Source organism: Gopherus evgoodei, chromosome 6, assembly GCF_007399415.2.
Source record: "Gopherus evgoodei ecotype Sinaloan lineage chromosome 6, rGopEvg1_v1.p, whole genome shotgun sequence".
NCBI lineage: Eukaryota > Metazoa > Chordata > Testudines > Testudinidae > Gopherus > Gopherus evgoodei.
This window is the reverse complement of record NC_044327.1, coordinates 46,542,681-46,564,870: the sequence shown is the minus strand read 5'-3', so window position 1 is coordinate 46,564,870 and position 22,190 is coordinate 46,542,681. Positions and strand designations below refer to the sequence as shown.

General features: G+C 38.9%; 1 protein-coding gene across 5 annotated transcripts in view; it reads right to left on the bottom strand.

The window, feature by feature from the left end:
• Nucleotides 1-22,158, bottom strand: part of TUT7 (terminal uridylyl transferase 7) — a 46,839-nt gene extending 24,681 nt beyond the window's left edge. For 2 of the 5 annotated variants that reach the window (XM_030567659.1, XM_030567661.1), the window contains exons 1-11: nt 22,043-22,151; nt 19,212-19,729; nt 12,138-12,316; nt 11,229-11,345; nt 9,962-10,139; nt 9,404-9,492; nt 8,872-8,923; nt 5,683-5,752; nt 4,648-4,774; nt 2,686-2,805; nt 1,495-1,629 (exon numbers count right to left, since the gene is read on the bottom strand). In XM_030567659.1, the coding sequence (XP_030423519.1) occupies nt 1,495-1,629; nt 2,686-2,805; nt 4,648-4,774; nt 5,683-5,752; nt 8,872-8,923; nt 9,404-9,492; nt 9,962-10,139; nt 11,229-11,345; nt 12,138-12,316; nt 19,212-19,698 (1,554 nt within the window). In that variant the 5' untranslated portion in view covers nt 19,699-19,729; nt 22,043-22,151. The other 3 variants (XM_030567662.1, XM_030567660.1, XM_030567663.1) reach the window with 3 other exon arrangements.
• Between the last annotated feature and the right edge of the window lie 32 nt (nt 22,159-22,190).

Genomic DNA, 22,190 nt, shown 5'->3' with positions numbered 1-22,190 from the left:
ATAAGAAAAATAAAGAGGTAATTTAGTAGCAATTATCCTGAAACAGTAGTTTGAAATTAAGAGTTACTCGTTTGACATAGTCAAGTATGAAATAGGATTTTTTGAATTATGTTCCCTACTTTAATGGATATTATTAACCCAATACTGTGACCCAGGAACCTGTTGGTGACAACTGGCTGAGGACACAGGGGTGTATGAGGTTTACAGGGATCTCCTGGATCTAGTATCTGCATACTGGTTCACTGAAGAGAGTCACGTAAGGTCTCTAATGAAAACCTGTGTCACACTGGTCATCATAATTATTGTGAGGTGTGTGTACCAATAATACGTAAGGAGTTAGGTACACATAGAACTTAAACACATAATCTTCAGTGTGAGTTAAGGCAGGTCACTAGAATGGGATCAACATACTCCTGTCAGGCAAGAGAGAAAAGAGATGCTTATCTCTGGGGGGCTGTCAAGTGTATTATGTATTGTCTACTTCACAAATGGAAGCCTATCTACAAGCTGAGCACCAGGCTAATCAAGAGATTATAAAAACTGACAAGAAAGGAGCACAGAGAAAAAAACTACTAATGGGAGGAGAAGAGGGGAATCCTGTTCACAAGTTAAGACAATGAATTTTTGTACTGTGACACAAACTGCATCCTTTACCTAGGAGACAAGCTGACAGCATGCTTCTCTTATGAACAGAGGGTCACAGCCAACCTTGCTGCTACAAGCTGGGACAAAGATTTTTTGGGTGAGACAACCTTTATGAGACATGAAAAATGTGTTGTTAGTTAAGTCTAGGCCCCAGCTCTTTTTTTTTGTTAAGTAAACTTGGATTTGTTTATAGTGAAAACAAGTATAAGTGCTGTGTATTAAGCTGAGCTGTGGTAGAAGGAGGACCTGGGAAGCTGTGATGTACTGTCCCTTTGGGAACAGCAGGTCTGGTAATTGTGTGAGTGTCAAGTAGTTATGGGGCTGGACACTGCCGGCATGCTTGGAAGACTTGGGTTTTGGAGTGTGCCTATCACTAACCTGGAAAGAGTGAGTGGGGCCTGTGGATGCCTGGAGCAGAAAGTTTATGTTGCCAGTAGCTGATGGAGTCAGAGAGTGATCCACAGTGGGCAAATGGTAGTGAGGTGCCTTACAACCCTGGGTATCCCTGGCAAGCATGACAAACACCTTAAGACTTAGAATTACTTCCTGATCTCCTAGTAGTTGTCACATTTGTCTTTAAATGCTAGGATGTCGCACACAAAACAGAAAACCAGTCACTGAATTAGAGACAAGGTGGGTGATGTCATAAATTTTTATCATCACCAACATTGTCTCTCTAATATCCTGGGACTGACACAGCCAAAACACTGCATACAGCCACTGAATTATGAAGTTTAGCTTCGCAAAACAAACAATTTTACTTCACTTAAAATAAAGATCGGTGTTCGTTGCTGAGAGTAGCAGTAGAGATTTCTCGATTAATACTGAAGTAACTGAAATGGTTCAGACCTTGCCCCTTTTAGGAGAAGCTTCTTTTGGGGAATCAGCATCATCAACAGCAGGATTATACTCCCAGACTACGATATCATTCTCAACATCTTTAAGGTTGAAGTTCACTAATTTGTCTAAGGAGAATCCTCCAATCTGGAGAGAGCAGAGGAAAAGAGGAAAAAACACCGGACATCTTTTTTATGTGAAGGATTTCAAAGCAGCCTCTTCCATAGTATTAATCATCCAGAAAAAAGTAAGTATTTTAAAGATGTACAAAAATACCCATAATAAAGGCTTACTGAATTGTCATTCAATAGAGTTCTTTCTCCCCAGTTAATCTGTTTTCTGATTAAATGTCACCAATTCACACTACAACTCATTAGTAGATTTTCAAAATGAGAAATTACACCCAATATCCATCTAGTTATGATTCATAGTTGAATCTTTACTTTGTTAAAGGTTCCATCACATGGCTTTAAATACAATTTTATAAATAGACCGATTCTGATTCTTTAACCAAGCTCAAGAGCTGTATGTAAATGGCGGGTGTGTAAAGAACTCTGAAATATGCTAATAATAAAATAGATGAGTGTTTGAAGAAGTCTGTTCTAGGACTAGGATAAACTTTAAGTGCCCAAGTCCCATTCAAAATTTACTGAGTAGTTTTTGAAAACTTTACACATAGGATACCACCTGGATTAATCCCCCTTGTTCACAGGTATTATGATACAGTCTTTAACTACATAACTGCATATTTTTTTCCCCACAGGACCCTCGCCCTATCAGTGCACAGTATGGATCTGCATTAGAGGTGAATCAGGACTATGCAGCGAAGGAGATGGAGCCACACACTGAACAATGAGAAAACAAAAGAGAGAACAACTGCTCATTAAGTGAGCACTGCCCATTCCATGCACTGAACGAGGCTAGTATCCTGTGGAAAATAGTATGTGATCATGTAATTAAAGATGGCATCATAATGCTTGCGCACAGGAGGGAGAGATTAAAATTGCTCAACCAACCTTAATTGTAGCATGTTCTTTTAACATATATTATGCACACAAAAACTATATTGATATTTGCTGATGATGACTAAGTGTCTTACTCTCCTGCATAAGGGCAAGAAACAAGCAGGTAATAACTAAGTTACAATTATAACAGATTTAGAAAATATCAATCTCAGACTGATAATACTTAAATAGCACATACCCACAATCCCAAATAAACAGGCAGAAATGGCTCTTTCCTCTGTTGTAGAAAGAAAATGACCATTAAAGCAAACACGTAAGATGGCAAACCTCCTTCTTCAGGATGATCAGCACAACAAAGCTATAAAAGAATTGAAACACATTAATATTTTTCTGTACCAGGCTTTTTTTTATTATTTTATTTTTTGGTATCTATAATCATTCTCCTATTTGCAAAACTGTTAGTCAACTTAAATACTGTAATAGAGAGCAAAGATTTATATAACTCGTTTGTCCCCATGTTGTGGGATGTGTTTGGTTTGAAACGACTTCATGCAGTCATTAAAATCACAGCCTTGTTCTAGTCCAAGAATACTGAAAGCACTTTTCTTGTATGCATTCCATTCTGATAAACTTCCAGGCAAACAAGCTACTGGTTGTACGCAATGGCTGGGATTTTCAATGGGGATGAAGGGACATTGAGTCAATGGGATCTCGACATAATTCCCTTCAGCTTCTTGAATAAACTACTCATTTTCAGTTTATAGAGTTATGGTATAATAAATTCAGAATTGTGACTCTTATCTTTGTACTATAATCTTCTCAAGCTATTCCAGAAATCCAGACTTAAGGTGGCATATGTGGTATGTATACCCAGAGTACTGTCTAACATTCACAAAGATGACTGGGTTTTTTAGGACTCCAAACTTCACCATTTAAAAACGACTTGCTATATGAAACAAACAAACATACCCTATCTTCAGTCAAACACATATACTTGCATCAAATACTCGCATCAAATACTCAAAGATTTCACTCATTTTTTCCCATACGAACTTTTCCTAATTTGTTTCCATTAACGTCAAATGTGAAAATTACCTCATTTGACAAATTTTAAGAATTCTTCACAAATAATTTTCCCCTTCTATGCACTTGAGGCACTTTTGCAGCTGGTACTCGGGACAGAGCAGTTGGGATTTCATAGGCAATTTAAAAAAAACTAACAGATAAAGATATGCATAACAACATCTTTATAAATTGAAAGTGTTGCTATTAATGTAGTTAGACTCTCAACAAGCATGTAACAAAAGTGTTTGTATCAAAAAAAAAAATCAACCATAATGTTGCATAAAGTCAAGAAATTCCAGCTAGAGTTTCACATCAACCTCTATTATTATATACAAAATGCTGCCTATGTAAAGAGATCTTTAACTAGAAAGGCAATGTGGCACAGTTGTGGTTGCTGTCTACACTATAATTTAGTGCAACTATCTACTCATATGTGCATCAGTTAGATAATCTCAGTCAGTGTATGCACATAATTGGCAAGGAAAATAATATACTGCACATAAATATTGTTTTCCTCATAGGAGGATAACCTGTGTGTCAATTTAAAGTTCAAACACATTTTTGAATTATAAGAACCTAATAAAGCAACTGAAAGTTTCTTAACAGCATGAAATAGTGTTCTATTTAGATCATTCAAGCAACTGAATAGATTCTTCTTGTAAAGTTAGAAAAAAAGAATCACTCAATCTAAACCAACAATTTTCAGCTTTCAATACTGGAAGCACCTTTTCCATAGCAAGGTACACCATCTAGCTAACATAATGTAGCAATAGAAAGACAGGGCAATTGCAACCTGTTTGTGACTTCCCGCATCCCTCAAGGTGGAGAACCCCGGCTCTAGATCATGCAAAATTTCAGACCAAAGAGTAACTTTTTTCCCAAGAAGAGACTTAGAGCAATAGCATTCCTAAACTACAACTGCAGATTTACTAGCATGACATTAGACTAAAAATATGAATGCCATGAAAACCAGGATGTATCTTGGTTAAACTTTTATACACTGCCTACTCTCTTTTATCCAGGTGCCTGTTTTGAGAAATTCATCAGACAAGAGTTGGACAAAAAGAACTGTTTGAGACCTAAACACCCAGTTGTGGTTTTTTTATTAAAAAAAAAAAAAAAAAAAAAGACTCACCTTTGCCCAGTACCTGAAGGCAATCACTAGAGGTACAAGAGTTGGTTCTAGTTTTCCAAGAGTAGCCAAATGGTTTGTCGTCAGACAAGCATTTTCATTCCCTGCACTTACTTTACAAACAAGGCCACTACAATGACAAAGAAACAACCTGAAAATCCTGCAGGTGTGTTAAGGAAAGCCGTATGTCAGATGAAACATTACAACCTATCTCAATGTTGAGGCTATCATGAGAGATTTAACAGCCTCAGAAACTTAACATTTACAATTAAAGGAAGCAAACAAAACTGGTTTGACCTGTATATTTAGTTTTACAATTTAAACATTTTAAGTGTTTACAAGAGGAAAACCATTTTAAAATTTACAACAAGTCACCACTCACTTTCTGGAGATTTTTTTTAAGCAACTAAATCATTTAGTCAATGAACTAAAACATCATACATTATCATTTACTTCCATGAATCAAAATAATTTCATTGTAATAACTCCATTAATAAAAAAAGTTCATAAATTATTTCCAAGTGCAGGAAAAAAAATCACTTATGAAAGACCAAATAGCTGCAAACAACTGGTGATAGATTCTACATCAGAAGGTAGTTACAAAATATTTCATGAATCTTAAGTGGTATGTGGTAAGTGGGCAAAATAAAATGCCTCACTCCTTTTCTCATAGCACTAAAGCTATTTAAACTCCCCTTGCATTGTTTTTTAGGTTTTTTTTCCATTTGATATTAAATCTGCATTGTCTAGAAGGGAAGAAAGGAAATGTTCTACTTTAGCAATCATCCCCAGTGCAGAGGGGTGCACAGTGAAAAAATAGAAAGCTTTTGTTTGTTTTTTAAAAGAGGGGAAGAGGGGTTGAGGAAGAAATAACCCTTACCCTCTTATTCTAGGCTAGGAATGACTTGCTCATAAGTGTTTGTGTCAAGATCCATGGAACTGTAATAATTTAGTACAGAAATGTTATTTTTTCAGGTGTAGATATGTGTAATTTACATTGCTATATGCTATTAGAACACACAAATTGATAACGGAGACCTTTGCTTTTCTCTGCACACCACCACTGGTACTCTAGTATGGAAATCTGCATCAACATCAATAAAAGATTCTGGGAGGGAAAAGAAGAAAAAGCCACATTAAGCACACTATTAATAAAAAGTTCTGTGTTTAAGGAGAAACTCATGTAGTGCAAGGAGTAGACATAGATTCTGGGTCTATCAGTCTGGCTCATAAAAGATTCACCTCAAATTAGAGCTCTGACCAACTCAAGCATGAAAGTAGAAAGTTAAGTCTGGTGGGTCAGTATTGACAGATATTGTGTTAATTTAGATTTTGAATATATGAAAGGAAAAATTGGGTCCGACTATATAAACTTGCAATGTTTCTAAACAAGACCACATTGTTGGTAGAGGATGCAGCGGCTTAGCAGTTGTGTTAAAGAAAATGCTACAAGAAAAAATTAAACAACTTTCAATAGTGTATACTGTAGCTATCAATAAGCATACCTGCTTAATATTGTTTTCAATGTATTCATCTACGTTATTGGCTTTATGGTAGACAGGTTAAGGATCCAGAATAATTTCAGTACTTTTTCAGGCAACAGAAGTCATTATAAAAATGATGGATGAAGGGGTGTAGGGTAATCTCAGGTAAACAGAATTAAAGCATTTAAGCTAATTTTCCTCAATATCCTATTCAAACCTCTTATCTAGACATTACACCAGCCCTATTGACATCATATAAATCTGCTTTTAATAGGGAGAAAGATCCCAATAAAATAGACCTTTCTGTTTTTTCTGTCCTTTCCTCTATCAACTTTATACAACCCAATTATCACACCCAGTTCGTATTATTGGTCTCTTCACATTCTCATTTTTCCTTGCAAATAGACTTCAGTCTCTTGCTTTGATATCAGTTAACTTAGTTTTTTGTTTTATATTTATGGGGTCAGCCACTGCTCAAATAGCCAACAAACTATAGCACATCATGCCACTTCAGGGTTTTAAACTTGCTGACCAGTTCAAAACAGCTTTGAAATCAGACAGTCAAAATGATCTAGATCTATTGCGCTATACGCTGCCTTGCTCAGTATGTTTTCCACAGCTATAGGAAAGACAGATTAGGAGAGCTACAGTAAATGAAAATACCTACTTTCCCAGGATGAACCCCTACAGGCTTTCTTTAAAGTGGCAACCAAAACCTCTACACACACACAAATACAAGTGACCTATTAGTGTAGAAGCATTCTCTGATGACACTACAGAACTGCAAGAAATTAACTGGGAAGTGCTCCTGAGGCCATGCACAATGAAGGAAACACTTTATTCTTTATCAATTTTAGTACAAGCAACTTGTCACATAAATGTCTTCTTCCATGTTCTAATTTCCAATTAGATTTCACTGTTCCAAAGCAGGGGTGTTTACTGCGGAACCAGAGTGGAAGGACAAAGTTAATCTCATTCTCCCCTAGGTTATGCAAATAACTAGTGAGGAAGGTATAAATACATTAAGATATGGAAAAAAAGGCATAAAATGTAATTACTATATACATGTTTAATATACTTTCCTTTATAGCAATACATTTGTCCCCCTCTAACTTACAGTTATTCTATATCAGGAAATAGCTTACAACTTTTTGTTTTTAAAAGAACAACTCAGCTACTGTAGATAAACTGGCCAGAGTAAACAGAGCACGACACTATTTAAAACACTGTATTTAAAGACAGTTTTAAAGTAACATGCTTTCCAACAAACATGTTAGCCAAATCTGTTTTGAAACTTCTCAGCATGTGGGAGGGCCTATCAGCATAACCTTAAAAAAAATCCTTGACCTCTCAACTTGGGGTGGTGGGGGGAGCAGGTGGTTGGAAAGAGTGGAAAGAAGGGTAAAACCTCATACACACAAGATAAAATATAAAAGGAGCCACCCTCCCTATCTTTTTCCTTTGTGTATGTTCTATTTAGATTGTAAAGACCCCGTTTTCAGCTGGGTTCAACCCAGTTTTCACCAATGTGCATAAATTAGGAGTGAGTGGAATTTTTTTTAGTACTTCAACATGCAGGTGATGAGTTTGCATATAAACATTCTATCTTGTGTATGAAACATCAGCACACCAAAACTATTTGTGCAGATGTGTGCACAAAATTGTATATACATGAAAGGAGGCGAGGATCTGAAAATAAGGCCTTAAGTACTTTGGGACGAAGACTAATTAGTCTTATTTCAGGTAAGAAGCACCATGCACACCTATGCTGCTAGGTAAACCATCCTCACAAGCTAGCCTGTGGAAAGAGGGGCAGCACAATTTGCTTTGAGTTTGATGGCATCCCCATTCCACAGTTGGAATTTCTACCACCAAAGGACATACTGGAGCTAGTATTTGAATGAAATACTAAAGAAGCTACATTCTTTAGATATTATACAAGTGATGCATTTAGTATCTACCATTATCAATTGAGGGTAAGTCATTTGTTGGAATACACATGACAAGCTGAACAGCTTGTCTGACAGCATTAGTTATGTAGCGTTGTAGCCGTGTCAGTCCCAGGATATTAGAGAGACAAGGTAGGTGATGTAATATCTTTTATTGGACCAACTTCTGTTGATGAGAGACTCTAAAGTATGTAAAGGAGCACACCTTACCCTAGGGAGATTCGCACTAGATTATGGGCTAGCAGAGGAATATTACAATCAACCTCTGTTTCTGTGATACCATCAGCAGTGCTCACAGAAACAGCTTGAAGATCATTATAGAATGTTACACCTTAGACTGTTGTGGTACACAGAATTTTAGGCTACCACCATATAATTCTATCCACTGCACCACTCCTGCAAAGACTTAGGCACCTGCTTAACTTCATGCACTGCGTAGTCTCATTTACTTCATATGCTTACGTCCCTGCAAGATCATTGACCTAGTAAATATAGCAACATAAAAATGCAAGCTGTTTTCCCCAGCTGTGAAGACATTTTGGAATTCAATGTACAAAATGCTCCCTCCTCCAATTATGTAAGCTTAATACCTTTACTTTTGTACCTGTCAATTTACTAGTGTATAAGAAGAAAGAAATTATATATGGAGACAGACTTACATTATTCTGTAAAAATGAAGCAAGCATTTGATTTGATGCAGCTACTTAAAAAAAGTTTTGCATTCAGAGAAGTATTGTGATAATGGCAAGGGATGGATTTGAAATGAAACAAAGCAGTGAACAAGTATTTCTTACCACTATTCTTCAGACTTTCTTGTACAAGTAAGAGAACATCTGGTTGAGCCATCTGTGAAATGGAGTCAAATAACAGAAGTTTATTAAAAATCCATAATTAAAAAATATTTTTAAAATATTTCAGTAGTTTAAATAATACTTTCATATTGAAAAGACAGAGAAGGATCTTGTGTTTGGTGAAGGCTCACTGTGACACCTAAGGCAAGTCACAACATCTATCGCTCAGTTTCCCCATCTATAAAATGGGTATAAATATCCTGATCTGCCTCACAGGGTTGCTGGGAGGTGAGTTTTGTAAAGTGTTTTGAGTTCACTAGATTGAAGATGCTATTAGCGCAGAGTAATACCACTACTAATACTACTTTAACAACAGATTAAAATGGTTTTAGTTAAGATACAATTAACGATAGCTCCCCTTGGATCGATACATTTTTGTAAATACCACTTGTAACCTTTGTTATTACTTGCTTAAACGTTACTATAAAAGGAAATTAAGCCAATTTTACATCTATAAAAAAAACTGCTTACTTACATTGTCTGGAAACTGGACATCAATGTTTACATCAGAAGTTTTGAAACCAAACCTGCTACAGGAGGAGCCATACAGCCTTAGCGAGCAATCTGCAAAGAAAGGAATTTTTTTGAATTTACTCAACATCTTAATCCAAATCCTGAGTTGGGGTATAGCCACTTTGCAATGCCTTGCCAGCAGATTCTAGTCCTAGAACTGGTGGAGACAGCCATTAGAGGATCACCCCAACTCTGAAGTATCTTTCAGTGGCACAACAGTTACTATACTTTATCCCTACAGCTGGTGAAAGGATTGAGGCCACACCCATCAAGGCATGGCTTGGGCCTCCTCTAAGACCTGCTGATTCCCAGCCACTAAGTCAGTGGCAGTTGATGTAATTTAGAGCAACCTTCAGGCCAAAATGTTGGCACTACGTCACCAAGCAGAACATACTGACAAAATCAAATTATATTAGTGGCACAACTTGTCAAAATCTTAGAGATGAAGATTACTCTTGTGGAGAAAGATACTTTTTCTTTTTAGTATATTTGACAATCAAACCAAATGGCAGAGTTATACCTGGCAATTGTTGGTGCAATAAATCTTCCATCGCTGTTTTAATTTTGAGTCTTTGTTCCAAATCCTCATTATTTAAGCCAAACTCTTGCACTACGTTTTCAATGGCAACACCAATAGCTTGTATCTGGGAAGGTGTTGGTGGAGGCAGGGCAGTCAGCAGTTCTTCTTCTTGCTTCTCCTTCAAGGACAACCATATTTTAACATATTTAAATTACTCTCTTCAATTGCTTTAATGAGGTAGGGGTGGGTACACACAACCTACTACCATAAACATTTCTGTCTGCCCATCTATATTATGGAGCTAGTAAGCAGTTTCAAACAGTTGATGTGTTAGGACACAATTAAGATCTAGAGAAACCAGGGTAGGTAGAAAGCATCATTGTATATCATCTATCTAGATAGAGTTAGAGACTACACAAGGTTTCAATAATTTACAAAAATCCATACACCTATATAAAAGGATAGAAAAATATTGCTCTCCTTATAAGAAGTGGTATGGGATAATGAAGTTGAAGACAAAGGGAAACCCTGTACAAGCCTTTCAATTCCTTTTGTCTTCTGGGGCAAAGCCGGGGAAGGGGGGCAGGCGCAGCAGGAGTTTCTTTCGGTAATAATAAAATGTCAAGTGCAGTTATGCTGACAATAGTTTTAAATAAATATAAATATAAAGCTGTTATTTTAATTATTGGTATATATTCTCTCACACTGGAGTATTCAACAACCTTTTCATTTTATCTAGACTATTTAGAAAATGGCAATTAAAATTTTTAAATTCATTCTTACCAACTCATTTTAAATCAAATATATTATAGCTGTCAGAACATCAGTAAATGACATATTAAGAAGAGAGCAGATACATTATACTATTACACAACTGATGAACAATAAATAAGGTTAAATTATTGGAGCTTTTTATTACAAAACTTTAAAAGTTATGACTTGCACAATAATACTAAATTATCATTAAAAGGCGCTTTCATTTAATGTATAGTTATTAGGAGATATCAGCAGTATCCTAGAGGCAGTCCAGAGTTCACTGTATGCTGGAAAAAAGTCTCAAATTACATATATATTTGTTGCTTTTACCAACGTCAATGGACACTGGTAGACATTATGTACAGAAGCATTCTATATAACACTAGCAGAATATTAAGCATGGTAAGAACAAGGCAAGACTTCAGGGCTAACATAATTGCATCATCATTAGCAATATAACAATACTTAAAAAAATATAAAGCATGCATTTGTAAAAGTGTCATCAACTCACCTTTATGGTTTTTTTGTGCTTCTTCTCTTTAATGTGCTTATGAGCAAATGTCACTGACTCAATCAAAGCATCACACAATTTGCAAGTATATTTGGCTGTTGGGTAGTTTCGAGGACGCTAAAATTGAGATAATTTATTGACTAAGATACAGAAAGATGTTACCTTCATTTCACCCATCTGCCAAGTCCAAAAATACACCCTCCCTCTTTCCTAGCCCTAGGATTGCCACCTTTATAATTGCTGGTAACCAGACCCCCGAGGCCTAGGACCTGCTTCGCCTCTTCCCCCAGGCCCACCCCCTTCTCTGCCTCTGCTCTCCCAGGCCCTATCAGCATCGCTCGCTCCTCTCTTCTCCTCCCCATCACTTGCTGGATTGTCTCCAGGAACCTGACCTCAGGTAGGAGGAGGCCCCAGCTGAGCAGAGGCTAGCATGACCTGGCACTTCCCCCCACTCCGTGGTAACTGAGCTTTTGGTTTGGGTGCCATTTAGGGTTGCCAGGTCCCCTTTTCGACCAGACTTCCTGGTCGAAAATCAGGCACCTAGCAACCCTAAATGGCACCCAGACACAGAAACCAAAAAACAGACTGTCTGGGTACAACCTGGATGAGTGACAACCCTACCGAACCCCATTCTTAGGGCCAAGCTATTTGAAATTCACATAGATACTTGGAAATTCAAATACTAAATGTAGTCAAAAACAAAGGTACACTAATTCTCTTTTTATTCATTTCCAGCAACTGAAAACCCAATTTGTTAAAATTTTATGGATTGGATCACTAACAGACCCTTTAGCTTAATAAAGTGGAATTCTTCAATAAAAGGGCAAGCCTTTGATCTTCAATTCACAGATTAAAACCTTTATGTGATAAAATATGCAAATACTGTATATACAAAGAGAGCATTGTCACCTTCTTTAGTCTGTAAATGCAGTCTCTCTTTAATCTCTCTTCAGCCTGCTGCAACCCTAGTAGTTCCTTCACTGACAGCATTGATTCATCTATAACTGGGCCTTCCATATAGTCATCTTGATCATACTCCTCTTTTTCTGTCCTTCTTGATCTCCTTGGTTTCCTATGTTTCTTCATTTCTTAAAGAGTTATAAGAACAAATATACTGTAACATCATTTCAGAGCACACAACAGAATGGAGAGTTAAAGTAATGCACTAAAAAAAGGCAAACAAGATTATCTACTTGTCACACTTCTTCCTTTTCTGTCCTGTGCAAGTCATCTTCTCTGACACCTGCAATACCTCCCACTCCCCGGTGGTGCATATTCATACTATATCCAAGGTATGTTCGTTTTGACTTTTACCGACTATTGGAGAATGACTTCTGAAGTATCAACCAACAGTCTGACACACAAAAAGTCAGTAACCCTATTTAGAAATTCTCGTTTGATCACCACTGGTTAACGCTAATGGCAACAGGTTCTATGGTCAGTTTAAGACACTCAAATTCTAAGGGATTAAGATGAGATGACATGCTATCCCTACAGAATTACTGACACTGGATGAATCCCCACTTCTGAACCTGAATATTTTAATATAGGAATTTTGATACTTCAGTATTCTGAAGTACCTAAGAAAATGACATGACTATACCTAAATTATACCCAGGCAGTAAACAGTGCACGCGTCATGTCATAGGCAGCTACAGAAGTATATGGACATTTTATTGAATCATGTATACAAGACACAGTGCAGATTTCCCCTCAAAAGTCCCTTTCCTTACTCTCACGTAAAGTATAGCCCTCATGTCAAGATACTATAGCAACATTATTTGTTTTATACCCAGAAATGAAAGCTTACTGTTCTTGTGGTATCACCCATTGTTCAACTGTACCAGTATATTGGCTATGATTGTCTAGAGACAATTAAAATAGCAAATTAAAATCAAGACAGTAATCCTTTTTAACAGCTCAGAAAACGGAAGCAAAGCCCCTTTTTCACCTCCATAAAGTAATCCACTTATGTAAAAATGGATGTGCTTATCTAAATACAACGAAGCCTTGCAAAATAGACAGTATGATAAATCTGTTGTGTTTACAGCTAAGCTTGTGGTAGAAGTCTAGATGTAAATATGCTATCTATGCTTTGTGAGCAGCTTTATCAGCATTTTTGCAACAGTAGTTACTGGGTCCAAAGTGTACAAATATAAAACACAAGTGATCTTTGGCTCCAGCAGGAATGAGTAAGTACCGCCCAGATTTTCAAATGAGAGCCTGGATTACAGCTCACCTCTTGTTTAGGCACCTAAATAAAGTTGCCGGAACAATGGGCTCTTCCAGGCGCTTTTGAAAATCTTTCTTACTCTGAAATCCTTCCACCAGCATCAGATTTTTTCCTGTATTGATTTGTAGATGCCAACTCCAACAAGCAGAAAGAGAATTCATGCTCTCATATTTAGGAAGGTTACCCTTGAACCCGTGTCTCTCAAGAGGCACTGTCAACTTTCATATTCTACTTTTTTAAAAAGTAACATTGCTATAAAGAACCCCTAAAATTACTAGGGGTGAAGAAATTGGGATTTTTTTTCAGATTATTTGGGCATTTGATAGCACTTTGTCGAGCTATCTTCCCATTTGTGTAGGCCATCCCCAGTAGGAGGAAAAATTAAAGCAAACCCAAACGTTTGATTGTGAAACCACAAAAATGGCAGGGAGAGTCAGCATATATAGTGTCTCAAACTACTTTTAATTGAAACAATGCAAATGAGATTTCAAGGTGATGAAAGGAATACCATATCAGCTTCTGTCTAGCAGTTGTCTTATGCTTTTTAACTCCTGAAAATGAAAAAAATGCAGGTCTCTGTCCTCTGCAATTCCATCTCTTCCCAATAACTTCAGTCTTCCTTCAGTCCATTGCAATAGCTGGGAAAGACAAGTCTCGAGTATTTTACTCATCTCTCAACTTTTTTTTTTTTTTTTAAAGATATTCCTCCTAAGTGAATAAATCCAGTGCCTGCATCTGCTGTTCATAGCTTTCCTCCAACAGCAGTATAAAAACACTAATTTCCCAGCTGCTCATTGACAAATTAGCCCAATGGCTAAGGATATGTCTGTGCAGCATTTTGGATCAAGGAAAAGCGAATCTCTCAGCTCACATTGACAATCTTGGGCTAGCAGGACTCACACTAGCATTCTAAAAACTACCTGTATAGACAGCACTTTGAAGTTGTGGCTCAGGCTGGAGCTTGGGCTCTGAAACCCACCCCGCTCCTTAAGCTTCAGAGTCTGTGAATTCAACAGCAGCCTAGTGGCCACCTTTCTTCTCTTTCCTCTCAAGAAAACAAGCCAGTAGCTCTCTAGCTTCATTCAGTCCACTCACCTGGTCTAAATATCTATTCATTCAGTTCAAGGGAGTTTTCAAACTCTGGCTCTCAAGGTTCTGACAGACAGTCATGAAACTGAACACAGCCCTATAGCTTGGTAAAGCTACTAGCAACAGAGCCCTCTACCTGCAAACTCAGGAAGATAATACTGCATCTGTTTACATCCTGGGCTAAAAACTTTTTTAAAAACTTAAAATCCTGGAAAAAGTGATGGGAGAGGGGCCAGAAGATTTTTACACACTCCTAAAGAGAACGTGAATCACAGTTTGAAAATTAACAATGGTTCCAGCTATTCTAAGAATTCATCAATGTGAGATTTGTTTAGAAGCCTCTCAATAGCCAATAAATAAGTCAAAACTTGGAAAAATCTAACCACTCTCATGCCAATAGCAGGTAGGAAATATTCCTAGGAAGCAGGAGGTCTAAACCATCAGTTTCTGCTCAACTTTAAAACAACAAAATCTTAAGTTTCTAATCTTTTTGGGAGTCCTGCTTTATCACCACTTATGTAGCTTCAATGCCACTGTTCAGAATCCTGGCAGCAGTGTAACTGACAAGAATAATGTAAATTTCATTCAGCTGCCATTTAGAGAAAGCTGTGACCAGAGACTGCAAGTATAACTCAACACCCAAAAGCAGACCTGCACAACCCACCATTCTTGCAGCAGACAAGAGGCTGGAGTAAGGCTAGAGGAGCAGAGACCCCCATCTCCATATAGCTGCAACAAGGCTGGGCAGAGTATGCGTTTTCTCCCTACCAGCAGCAGGCTAGTGATGTGTCCTTCAAATTCATCTGGTACCTACCAGCTAGAAACTGATAGTAAAAGGGAATGAGCATGCAGGGTCTAGGCCCAGACAGTAGTCTGATAGAAGTCCTAGCAGCAAAAAGGTAGAGAACGAAGTCTAACTGACTTTTCCCCACTTTGACTTACTCAGCGTCACCCTGCCATTCTTTCATACTGACGCTCTAGCTAATGGCAGTAAAACATTTCAGCTCTGCAATAGTCCTGTCATTATGCTCTTACAGAACTCCATGATCAACATAAATGCTCTGATTAATACAATTTGGAAATCAAATAAGTGATAATGCATGGAATTCTGCTGCTCATCATAAGTTAATACTACATTTTGTGAGCACTGAAATAGCTGTTTATAAAACAAAATGCAAAGCGAATAAAAACTCCTACCATCACTTGATAGCTATAATATTAGTTGAGACCAAATAAATGGTAGACTAAGAGTATTTAAACAGAGTATAAAAAGCAATTCATCCCATGTCTTCGCTGTATCATCTTTCCTTTAGTTCTTAAAAATGAAACAAGAAAGCTTACATCACCAAATCTCTCTCAGTCTGAATATTCTATCCTCTTATCACTTGGTCTGAAATGACTACTTAATGGACAGAAACTCTAATACAGTGAGTTCATCTGCATAGTCCCACTTATCCAATATATTTAAATTTGCATACTCATTCAGTATCTGTGAAGTACAAGAGGAGACACAAATATAAGCTATGAATTTCCATAGAGGCCACCAAAAGGCTCAGGATACATCTACAATGCAAAAAAAAATCCAGCGAGTCTCAAAGCCTAGGGCAACTGACACAAACTCACACTATGGGGATAAAAAGAGCAGTGTGGATGTTCTTGCTTGTCCTGGAACCCGGGTTCTGTGATCCACCGCCTTGCTGAGTTTCAGTGCCCGGATTCCAGCCTGAATGGGAAAATCTACACTGCTATTTTTAGCCCTGTAGCAATAGCTCGGGTCAATTGACCTGGGCTGAGACTTGCTGCCGCAGGGTTTCTTTGGCAGTACAGACATACCCTTAGCGCCCTAGATTAAGCTTCAGTCTTGAAACCTGGTTCATTTATTCATTATGGGTTGCCATCAGTTCAGTTCTGCTTAACCAGCCGCAATGAGGCAAACAACAGCACCTCTAGTAAAAGACAGACACAGTGCTTGAGAAGCTACCAGATGGAACATGGGAGCCAGAGGTTCCATGGCAGTTGACTGAGTGAAGGAGTTGAAGGGATGGGGAGATGTAATAAAAACTTGTTAAGGACAACCAAGGGCTGGTCTATGCTGGAAACTTAGATCGGAGTAGCTACGTCTCTCAGGAGTGTGAAAAATCCATACTCCTGGGAGATGTGGCTATGCTGAGCTAACCCCTGGAATAGACAACAGTAGGTCAACGGAAGAATTCTTCTCTTGACCTAGCTTCTGCCTCTCAGGGAGGTGGATTAACAACAGAAATGTGAGAACCCCTCCCATTGCTGCAGCAAATGTCTACACTGCAGTGCTGTAGCTTTGCCACTGCCATATTTAAAGCTTTCATACCGGAAACAATTTGTTACAGATCATTTATGCCAGCGGTTTTCAAACTATTTGTATTGGTGACCCCTTTCACACAGCAAGCCTCTGACTGCGATCCCTCCCTATAAATTAAAAATAGGGGCTTGGGGAGGTCAGCCCCACCGAGCTGACAGCTCATGACTCCCTTGTAACCACCTTGCGACACCCAGTGGGGTCACAACCCCCAGTTTGAGAACCCCTGACGTGCATTTGTTTTATGGTACAAGTATGATTTTTCTTGAAATATTTGGAAGACAGTTTCAGTAAAAGGATAGAAGACAAATACCCAATTTAAATGAAAAAACAAAAATACCATCCTTTCTCCCTCCCACACACAACCTCAACAACTCAAAGAATTCTCTTTTGACCTTTTCTGTAGCAACGTTCCTAATCATCCTGCTAAATGTCAAACGGCCTTTACTTCTTCTTCACTTCTCATTTTCTTCCATGTTTTATCTCTTTAGTTCTTACATTACTGTTCCATTTCTCTCTTACTAGTACCTCATTAAACCCTCTCAATATCTGTATTAATCATCTTTCATCTTGCTTATACTGAAGTAGTAAGTAAGGATATGAGAGAGGTCTATAAAGCCATGAATCGTGTGAAGAAAGTGAATTAGAGAGTCTTATTTACCCCTTCACATACCCCAAGAACTAGAAGTCACACAATGAAAACAAGGCAGCAGGTTTAAAACAACCTTAAGGAAGTATTTCTTCTCACATCGCAGTCAACCTGTGGAACTCATCAGAGGACGTTGCGAAGGGCAAGAGTATAATTGGGTTCCAAAAAGAATTAGGTAGGTTTAGGAAGAACAGGTCCATCAATGGCCATTAGCGAAAATGGTGAGGGACACAACTCCAGGCTCCAGGTGTCCATAAACATCTCACTGCCAGAAGCTGGAACTGGAGGATAGGGGATGGATCGCTCAATAATAGCCCTGTTCTGTTCATTCCCTCTGTAGCACCTAGTTACCTGCCACTTGTTGGAAGACAGGATCCTAGGCTAGATAGACCATTTGTTTGACCCAATATGGCCGTTCTTATGTTCTAATATTGCCAGTCACCTCATTTATATCTCCAGAGACAAAATGCTATCATATACCAATTTAACAAAATTCCCCTTTCATCAAACTATTCTAATTCTCACTCACTAGCACTGCTCAAAGGCACTGCAAATCTTCACATCAAGGAAGTTTAACAAAAGATAAGTCTAGATAGCAGCCATCAACATAGTTAAACTTTACAAGGTTTAGCACAAGGAAAAAAAAAATACACTCCTTGGGATAGCTCAGTGGTTTCAGCATTGGCCTGCTAAACTCAGGGTGGTGAGTTCAATCCTTGAGGGGGCCATTTAGGAAACTGGGGTAAAATCTGTCTAGGGATTGGTCCTGCTTTGAGCAAGGGATTGGATTAGATAACCTTCTCAGGTCCCTTCCAATTCTATGATTTTTGGGGCAGCAGGGGAAGAATAGAGACAAGTCAGTCTTTTTAAAAAAAACTAAAACCTTTCTAAACACGTGGTTTACAGTGTCTCACCATCCAATTTAATGCTTCTCTACTTGAGGGTCAGGGTTATTTACGCTATCAGGATAACACTTTATGCCAAGATTGGTGAATATGTCTCTATAGTGTCGATCTTATTCTTCTCTCCTGTTAGAGGAAAAGTTCCTATTCAAATCAGATTAAGCCCCTCACCTTCCTATTTTGCACAATAGTGTAAGGCTTTTATAGTTTTATTTTAAAGTTACAGATTGAAACATGCATAGAAGTTACCTGCACAAGAAGATAACATATTAAGTTAGCTATTTTCCATGTTGTCTTAGTCCCACTTCCTTTTCACTTTTTTTAGCTAATTTACTGAACAAGTTTACCATATGGTCTTACAGCAAGTAATGTCAATCACTTGTGCAACTTCTTCAACAATAACTATAAATTGGAGAGATTTATATCAAGTTGTATCTTGGAAAAAAGCATAATATTAAAGTTGCAGACTGGGACATCACACTTGTTGTTATATACTTGTCTAAAGTTTATAAAGTAATTCACCTACCAAACCAACAAGATGGTTTCATAGTACGACCAGTTTATAAAAACCATCTTTGTATCATATATTGTAACAATATTGCTTAAAATGCTGCCATTGAGTATAGTCATACTTTGCAAGATAGAAGTGTTAAGGAACAGAAATCGTTTTATTTAGTTTTTTGCATTAACAGTGAATCTTAAAGTTGTACTTTCCAGACACGCACACAGTAATCGATTTTACTTTAAAAACTTGGTAAAAAAATGTGTTCATTACCAGAGTTTCCTTTCTGTGTGTCTGACATTTCTTCATTTAAGTCTTTCTGAAGCTGTTTTCTGACATTTCTGCTTCCTGCACCTTCAACCTCATGAAAAGAGTCTTTTCTTGTCCTGTTAATCACAGGAATCCGAAATGTAGATTTGTACTCTCTCCAGCTGTCTGAATTGCCACGATGGTCATCGGATATCCATTTCTTAATTTGGTCTTTTTGGGTATCATTTATCCTAACCCCTTGGTTGTGACCCATGTTTTTAAAACAATTTGAACTACTCAGAATACTATGTGGTCCTTTTCTGGGACTGTTTCCACAGTGACCTTGTGTTCCCTTTTTCTTCTGAAAGCCCATATCTATTTTTTTGCCATGTCCATAATCCTCCATGGAGTGGCAGTCGTGTTGTAAAGGGTTCCTCTTCAATTCCTCTTCATCTAAAACTCCCCTCTCCTTTGTTCTTTTGGCAAAGCAAGGTTTTGCAGCATCTCCCATTGTAATTGATTTTCAATATAATAAATTGCACCTGGAAAAAAAAAGAAAATAGTTTTAAATAATCAATTGTTTAACAACAGATTAAAGAGGAACAACAACGTAACAGGTTTAGGAAATGAGTAACTCGTGGTTTTCCTCAGTACACCTTGCACACCATATAAAGACTAGAGCTGAGAAATTTCTTTCCCCCTGCAAGTAGTAAATTTGTCAAAATATTAATTTATCAGGGCATCAGAACTATTTGCAAATATGGTAAGTAGTTTTAACCAAAAAAATTTTTTTTTGACATGAAGAAACATTTTTATTTCAGCATTCATTTTAAAACAAAGTGTTTTTTTCAAATTAGCAATCAAAACTTTTTTGGTTTGACCTATCCATTTCCTACACCACCACCCCTTTGCTTTTGGTGATAAATCCACAAATAAGATCTATATCACTAAATGTCAAGCATTTGCATTTTCTTTTTACTGTATTTCTTTATTCTGTATCAAAGCAATACTACTAAGTTAATTTGAAACTGAACTGTGCCTGATATCATTCCCCTCCCCCCCCCCCCCCCCCCCCCCGGAAGCTGTAACTCAAATTTAAGACAACACTTTGAAGGGCTAAACCCAGGCATGAGTAAACAAAACATGTCACCCATCTGAAGGGTATTAGGTTTAGATTTAGCAGCACATATGTAGAGGAAGAAAAAACTAGATGTACAAAGGTATATATAGACACCTAAAAGATGCAGACAGACACTTTTGAAAAATCCAGTGAGGCACCTAACGTTATGTCTACATTGCAATAAAAAAAAACACCTGAGGCACTAACTCACAGAACCTAGGGCAGCTAACTCAGGCTTGCAGAGTTTAGGCTGCAGGGCTATACATTTCAGTATAGATGCCAGGCTGGAACCTGAGCTCTGAGGCCCCTTCTCCCGCTTGTGTAGTACACTGCAATTTCAGACCATTGCAGGCTGAGCTGCAAGAGCAGCTGTGGGTCTTTTATCACACTGCTGATGTGCCCTGAGTTAGCTTCTTCATTGGGACTTCAGTAACTAACCTGCTGAAGTGCTTTCATATATCCTACTAGGCCCTACACTTGCATCGTTGGGTACCTAAGTACCTATGTACATCCGACACAAAGTCTTGAATTATCTCATATTTTATGAAATTTTGTATAAATAAAATAGGTTATTTTCAAATGAAGTGGTCTAAACCACACAGATGTTGCACTTAAAATTAAGACATAATAAATTAGGTGACAACCTAGATAGGTGTATTGGTACTAAATCCATGATTACATAATGTTGTAGTGCTAGGGTGACCAGACAGCAAGTGTGAAAAATTGGGACAGGGGTGGGGGATAATAGGCACCTATATAACACTAAGCTCCAAATATCGGGGCTGCCCCTACAAAATCGGGACATCTGGTCACCCTATGTAGCACTCCACAATTGACCCAGGCTACTGGCTAAGGAGCATCAAAGAGTCCTGTGGCATCTTATAGACTAACAGATATATTGGAGCATGAGCTTTTGTGGGTCCTGTGTGCCTGACAAAGTGGGTATTCACCCACAAAAGCTTATGCTCCAATACTTCTGTTAGTCTATAAGGCGTCACAGATCCAGACTAACAGGGCTACCGCTCTGATACTTGGGTAAAGAGAGAGTATTACAACCTTCAAAATAACTTTCCACACACTCCAGAGATTAACAAAGAATCAGCTATGAAACTGTATATTAGTGATCTAGCAACATGTTTTATAATTGTCCCAGAAAAACCCAAATACACACCCAACACCCAGGGGAGATTTTGAAATGCACCACACACAGGGAGGACGCTCAGCGTTGAAGTACAGGAGGGATTTGTTCCACAGTAGCAGGAATCACGAGGCTGAGCTGTCAAGCCGCTGCTGCCTTCCTGGCAGGGTGCGCCCGCGCTTGGGTTTACTCTCCACCCTCCCGCCCCCGCGGGACCTGACAGGCTCCAGCAAGGACAGGGGACACGCCAGCCCCGCGCTGCGAACTGCCGACCCCGTGAGGCCGCCTCACCGGGCCGGCAGCGAGGGGCCCCGCCGTCCACAACTACCGCCCGCTGGGGTCGAGAGGCCGGGCCAGCAGCGGGGAGCGACGGGCTGGCAGGAATTCAGGGGCCGGACCCGGCCCGGGGTTCCCCGTGCAGCGCCAGGAGCCGCGGGGCAGCGAGACGGGCCGGGCCGCGGGGCGGTGGGGGGAAGCTGCTCCGCGGTCACTGCGGGGAGGGGGGTCAGGCGCGCGCCCTGGAGCCCAACAGCCGCGGAGGGGTCGTGGGAGGGGCTCGAGAAGAGCCGCCGCCGCGGCCCCGAGCACAACACTCACCCTCGGCTCTTCCGGTTATTGCTCCCTCTTCATTGTGCCGACTCGAGGCGGAAGCGCCTGAAGTCCTGCACAAGCCCGTCCGAGCAGCGCTTCCGGAAACGTTCCCCCTTCCGTCATCACGCACCTTCACCTGCCCGGCGCCCGGCGA